The sequence below is a fragment of the Drosophila albomicans genome, chromosome 3 (genome assembly GCF_009650485.2).
Source record: "Drosophila albomicans strain 15112-1751.03 chromosome 3, ASM965048v2, whole genome shotgun sequence".
Taxonomy (NCBI): domain Eukaryota; kingdom Metazoa; phylum Arthropoda; class Insecta; order Diptera; family Drosophilidae; genus Drosophila; species Drosophila albomicans.
The window spans coordinates 14,783,608-14,789,607 of record NC_047629.2 but is presented as its reverse complement, the minus strand read 5'-3'; the positions used below and the strand labels follow the sequence as shown (position 1 = coordinate 14,789,607).

Below are 6,000 nucleotides of genomic sequence, written 5' to 3'. Positions count from 1 at the left end.
CGTGGCAGAGCCAAGCATTATGCATACCTTTTATATGTATATTATGGCAGTAGTACTTTTAGTATTATGTATTATGTATATTTTGTATAAAGTGCGAGTTTTGTACATGATTTGTGACAACACCTCAAAGAGAGCATCTTCCATTTCATCATCTCCCTCTCTGACTCCCTCTCTCCATCTCTCTCTTTGTGTTTGTATGATGATTAATTAAGCGGTAAAGTCAAGTGAGCTTTAAGCGACGCTACTGCTTGTTAATGTTGTTTATAAATAATACACATACAATTAGGCATTTGCTGGTTGTTGTTACACTTAACAATTAGGCTTAAAACTAACTTAGAATTAAACAGTTGCAACCGAGCGGCGTTCTCCTTAATGCTGCCATAAAATTGGGTGGGATATCCTCATCAAGTTGATGACGCCGACTCTAGTTGCTCGCTGCTCTCGATACCCTATCAGTTTTTGCTTTGATATACATACATATATTTATATAAATGTGAATGGGAACGGGAACGGGAACGGGAAACGGGAAGTAGGGAATTTGTATTTAATTGCTTAGCCGTGGGATTCGTATTCGAGTGCAGGCGCATAACTAAAGTAAACCTGTTTTTAATTAACATCACAATGCTGTAGAAAAGTTTCGTCAGTTTATCAATTAATCAGTTGCTTCAATTTGGTTTTTGGTTTGTGAATTTCGTACTCTGAATCATTTCAATAGCAGCACCAACGCGGATTCTCCACCTCGCCGAGGGCAATGTGCTCAATACTCCACGAGGGCGTCTCCAAACGGCCCTCGCCGGTTGTCTTCACATCCTGGCCATCAACCGGTATGCCAATGTGCACGTATGGCAATCGAAATGCAGCACTATCCGGATTGCGAGCGAGAGCGGCGGCCGTATAGCTGAAGGCAGTGTTGCCATTGGTGTAGGCCAGCGAATCGGTGGATTGAAAGGAGCGCAACGAATGCGTTTTACCCTCGTCGGCCAAACGCACCAGCCCCATCGCCGTGGATAAGAACACCTGTTCGAGGCCCTGATCCGTTTCGGTTGAGGTCTCAAAATAGGTGGCTCCAATTGAGCTGGCAAACACAAAGGCCTCGTCACGTGATACGGCGCGATGGGACTGCATGTCCATTTTGTTGCCCACCAGCGTGAGTATCATCGGATCCTGTACGTTGCGATGCAATTCCTGTATCCATGATTTGATTTCCGTAAATGTCTTGTATTGCGTCAGATCAAAGACCAAAATGGCAGCATTTGCATTGCGATAATACATGGGAGCAACGGCTCTGAAACGCTCTTGTCCAGCCGTATCCCAGATCTGCAATTGAAAGATGAATGCTTGAGAATGATTGTCCAATCAGCAGAATATAGAGGGTGAAGGAGAAGAAGAAGGAGAAGGGGGGGGGGAGAACTTTAATTGAGTCATTCTGCGTTTATTCAGCAATTTTCGTCTTTATGTTTGTGCGCTTTTGCCACAATAATAACAATCATATTGTGGCTTTGCTTCTATAGTACTACTTTATGCTCCACACAATCCAAATCTTCATAAAAAATTTGGGGCAACGACATGTCCACCAAGACAAAAGAGCTAAAAATCTCCGTACAACGCAAACTATTTGCCATTATTGCGTATGTGTGTGTGCGTGTGTGTGTGTGTATGTGGCATATAAAAGCGTATTCGAAATCGCATCGGGGAATATATATGGTCAGCCATTGCGAAAGGGGTGGCAACCCTAGCTTAAGGGGGAAAACAACTGTTAGCTTATCAATAAACTATAAAACAGAAAAAAAACGAAGTAAGAATGAAAACAGCGCGTTTCGGTCTAAAAAAAAACTAAAGGCAAATAAACACAAAGTGCAGTGGACGCAGAAATTGCAAATAAAAAAACAGAAAAAAAACCGAAATGAAATGACCAAAGGAATAACAAAATGAAAGCATCAAATCCGCTGCTTTTACTACACTACTCCCAATACCAGGCGTGCTGAAAAATCCTTTTTACTCTCCACCATAAATAATCGGGACCGAGCACTTGTTGTACGTTGTACTCACTTGTAATTTGATTTTGACATCGTCCAAGATGATGTTGCAGGTGAAGAAGGAGACGGCTATCGTTGGCTCCTCGGCGCGATGTAGAGCGTTCTTAATGTACCTGATAACCAAACGAGATTTGCCCACGCCTACAAAATATAAAAAAGCAAAACAAATAGTATGAGAAATGCTGGCAATACGGTTTAAACTTGTTTGAACTCTACAACTGATGTGTGTCTTCGATAAGCAGTAGTTGAAGTCCTAGCTTTGATTTGTGTTTACCTAATGATGAAGTAGTTAAATTAGATTTCTTAGAAAATCCCTTTTTTTCACAATCAATATATATATAAATAGTAAGCAAACAAAATCATTTAAGAAATGCTCGCAAACTTTGAATTTATTTCAAAATCTACAGCTGGTTTGTGTCTTCGATAAGCATTAGTTTAAGTACTAACTTTTTAAGAAATCCACACTGATTTGAAATTTGGGGGAATCGCTTTTCATTTCGCTTTTCAATTGGAATTAAATTAGTGTTTGTATGTTGAGTTAGATTTGCAGTATCCTGGCTCTTTATTGGTTACTCCGTTAGTCAGAAAAATTTGCTTTATTCAACTCTTCACAGTGATATCTTGGTCTAGAGTCAAAACTGTAAAGGGCTTTACTACTGAATATCTTATCTTAACGATTAATAAAAAATTTGCGCTGTTTGTTATCATATCTATCGCAAATAGTCGTATTTCAGCTACTTTTCAAATTCACCTACTTGACAAAGCATAAAAAGATGTGAATGTAGGTCGGCCACGTAGAGATAAGAAACTGTTAAACGTGGTAATGTTGATGATTCTCAAATTAGGGAAAATTAATATAATCCGTACGCGTATTACGTATCGAATAAATAAGCAAAGCAGTAAACAATAAACAAAAGGTGTTATTGAGTATCGGTTAGAGGCGCAAACAGTTGATAAGAAACTTGGAACTTCAAGTGGTTCCATATTTATGAATAAAATAACAACATTTTCTTTGTTATTTTGCCACTGTGGAAATACTCTATAAGTCGTTACGATACCAACAGCTGACTCATCTTATAGGGAAAGAACAAAAAAAAAGAACAGATTAAGCAGAAAGTGCGCTTATTGTGGAAAATGTCGTTGAACGCACAAATGCAACGATATACCATTGATATATAAACAATAAATATATATATGTACATATGTTTATGTATAGGTTACAATATAACGCTTGCTGACCTTGCAAATAAGTATCGCGTTGTGTAAATACAAAAAAAAAAAACAAATGCCAAAAATTGAATTTGCCAAAACAAAAAAGAAAAAACAACAAACAAATATATAAAATAAAGTGCGAAGCGAACAATGAAGCTTCTGGAGCATAATGGAGATTTTTTAAGCTGCTGATTCAAGCTCGATATTTCTTGGGTTTGCTGTGAATCCCCCCCTCATAAGCAAGGGTGAGGAAGCCACGCCCCCTGCAGGGATTTCAAGGCTGGTTCTTATCGATTCGCGCGCCATTAATGTGAGCTGCGTTCTGTGTGTTGTTATCTCAATGCAATTGCTGAAATTGTTTGCAATTTGCTCTGTCAATCCGGATCACAGCAAAAAGCTATCAAATTAACAACTGCCGTGAGGAAAGCAAGTTCAAAGTCATTCATAAAATTCGAAATTCATCTGGTTTGAATTGCATTTATCGCTTACCTCGCGAGCCAAGCACAACCACTTTGCCCTCAATTCCTCGCATCTTATTTATTGGCTAATGTCAATCAGTTGTATGGCATGGCAGAGTATTTATTATTATGACGTTGCTATGTGTTGTGATGATGCGATGGCTGTTGATTTTGACGTTATATTATTGTTGTTGTTTCCTTTTGTTGAAAGTCAGTCAGAAGTGCTGCATTGATTTGCAGTTGGTCCACAAAGAAATTGTACAATAAAGAGCGACACTGGACTTCTACGCGTATCGCTTTGTTAGTCTCCCAATGAAATGCAATTTACACTTGAAGCGAACGTTGTTTACCAGCAACAGCACACACTTGTAACAAATAAGATAAATTATTTTTGTTTGTCTTGAGTAATTCGATGAATGCAATGTATCGATATCAAAACAGCTGTTCGTGTTGTGGATTTTGTGGAACAAATGCTGATGTGTGTGTGTGTCGACCAGGGCTGGACGAATATTATAATATATACATATTATTTATGTTGGACTTTGAAAATATAATAAACAAAATATATAAGAACACTAATAAATGCGATTTTTAAATATTAATTTGACAAAGAAGAAGTAGTATGAAGCCAAGTAGAGCATATATGAAAAACGTGAATTGGTTCGATAGCAAATTGGTCAATGAGTGTAACATCGATACTACTAACTTCGATACTTTTGCTTCGTGAACGAATTACGCCTTAATAAATAAATTTTTATAATAATAAATAAAAGAAAAATATAAAAAAAAAATTAGACATTACTTCAATACTAAAAATAAGTAAAATGATTATCCGATGTTTAATATCAGCATATCGATTGCAAAACTGAGGAAGTTTTTGAATCCAAAATATGGCGAAAGCCCTTCTATTTTGCCATTTTATTAAAAATTTATTAGTATTTTTAGAAATGATTAAAAAATTTTAAACGATTTATAGAGTATCGTTTTCCTCAAACTTTCAAACACTTCAGCTTATCTGAAATTAAAAAACAATAATTATATCGCAATGCTTATCGATACATGCATTTATTTCCATCGCTAAACTCCAAAGTTTAGACATAATTGTGTGAAGCCCACTGATGGTTCAGCAACACTCTTCTGCTTAAATATTCTGAAAAATCAACTTCTGAAAACCATGTGCACAACGTGAGTATGTAAACTAATCCCAATTGCCATTACTATTGATACGTGTGTTTTTTGTTAGATCGTGCGACATCTTTAAAAAAATGCTGGAAGACACCGACTTTGCTGACTGCGTAATAATTGTGGATTCCGAAGAATTCAAATGCCACAAGATGATTCTATCATGTAACTCGGAGTTCTTTAAGCGTATGTTTTTGAGCGATTTCAAAGAGTCATCTGGAAGGATTGAACTGCAGGATGTGACACCAAAAATATTTACTATTTTTCGTAATCTCATATATACACATAATTCGGAAATTCTTGATGAATTGGATTTTGAAGATGTGGTTGATTTGTTTAAGTGCGCTCATATGTATCAGGCACTATGCGTACTAAAGAAATGTGAAGATAAACTATGTTTCAGTATGGTAAACGAGCATAATTACTTGGCAGTTTTTGAATTGGCCCATAAGTATGCGAATATCTGCCTTATCAGCGAAACTTTCACTGTTAGATATAATTATTCGACGTTCGCACACATTGAGGTTCCCAAGCAAGTTCTTCAATTTGATTTAGAAATTTTTAAACAATGGATTTCCAAGCTTACAATTAATGTCACATTAAGTTCCCGTTATCGATTGATTTATGAATATATGAGCTATCAAATAAAAAAAATACCAAAAGATGAGAGGAATGTAGAAGAGATTAACAATAATTTTGATGATGTCCTTAAAGTTGCCGGCTTTAAAAAATATCCTATGGGAGAAATTGATCAGATGCTTGAAGAAAAAAGATTTTATACCGATGAGCAATGTATAATCATGTATAATCTAATTGAAATGCAAAAAGAAATCGCTAATCTATAATGATGTACTACAGCAATCATACGAAATAAAACGACAATTTGACATTTGCTTTTTTGTTTTAATACACAATTTGTCCAAACACTTAAATGGGATTTCCTTCAATATTAAGAAATAAAGTGCAATTGTTTTTCGATTTGTTTTTTTTTCTGCTTTTGTTTTTTGCATTATTATAATGATTTTGTATCCGTAAATTTGTAGTTATGTTTATGTTTGTTTAGTTTTTAATATTTTGTATATACTTTTTATATGTATATATATGCATGTCTA

The 6,000-nt window shown here is 35.9% G+C and overlaps 2 protein-coding genes across 3 annotated transcripts; one reads left to right on the top strand and one right to left on the bottom strand.

Annotated features, from left to right (window-relative positions):
• Positions 1–225: 225 nt before the first annotated feature.
• On the bottom strand, positions 226–4,140 carry LOC117570310 (uncharacterized). 2 transcript variants are annotated; one of them, XM_034251852.2, is made up of 3 exons: positions 3,738–4,139; positions 2,050–2,177; positions 226–1,317 (listed from the first exon to the last, which is right to left on the bottom strand). In XM_034251852.2, the coding sequence occupies exons 1-3, from the start codon at positions 3,778–3,780 to the stop codon at positions 709–711; spliced, it is 780 nt and encodes a 259-aa protein (XP_034107743.1). In that variant the 5' UTR covers positions 3,781–4,139; the 3' UTR covers positions 226–708. The 2 variants fall into 2 exon arrangements, with proteins under 2 accessions (XP_034107743.1, XP_034107744.1); XM_034251853.2 differs by lacking the exon at positions 2,050–2,177 and having other exon boundaries at positions 3,738–4,140.
• Positions 4,141–4,708: 568 nt separating this feature from the next.
• LOC117567015 (kelch-like protein 41a) lies at positions 4,709–5,739 on the top strand. Its single transcript, XM_034246702.2, has 2 exons — positions 4,709–4,891; positions 4,950–5,739. Exons 1-2 carry the CDS (start codon positions 4,881–4,883, stop codon positions 5,731–5,733), a joined length of 795 nt encoding a protein of 264 aa, XP_034102593.1. The 5' UTR covers positions 4,709–4,880; the 3' UTR covers positions 5,734–5,739.
• The last annotated feature ends 261 nt before the right edge of the window (positions 5,740–6,000 follow it).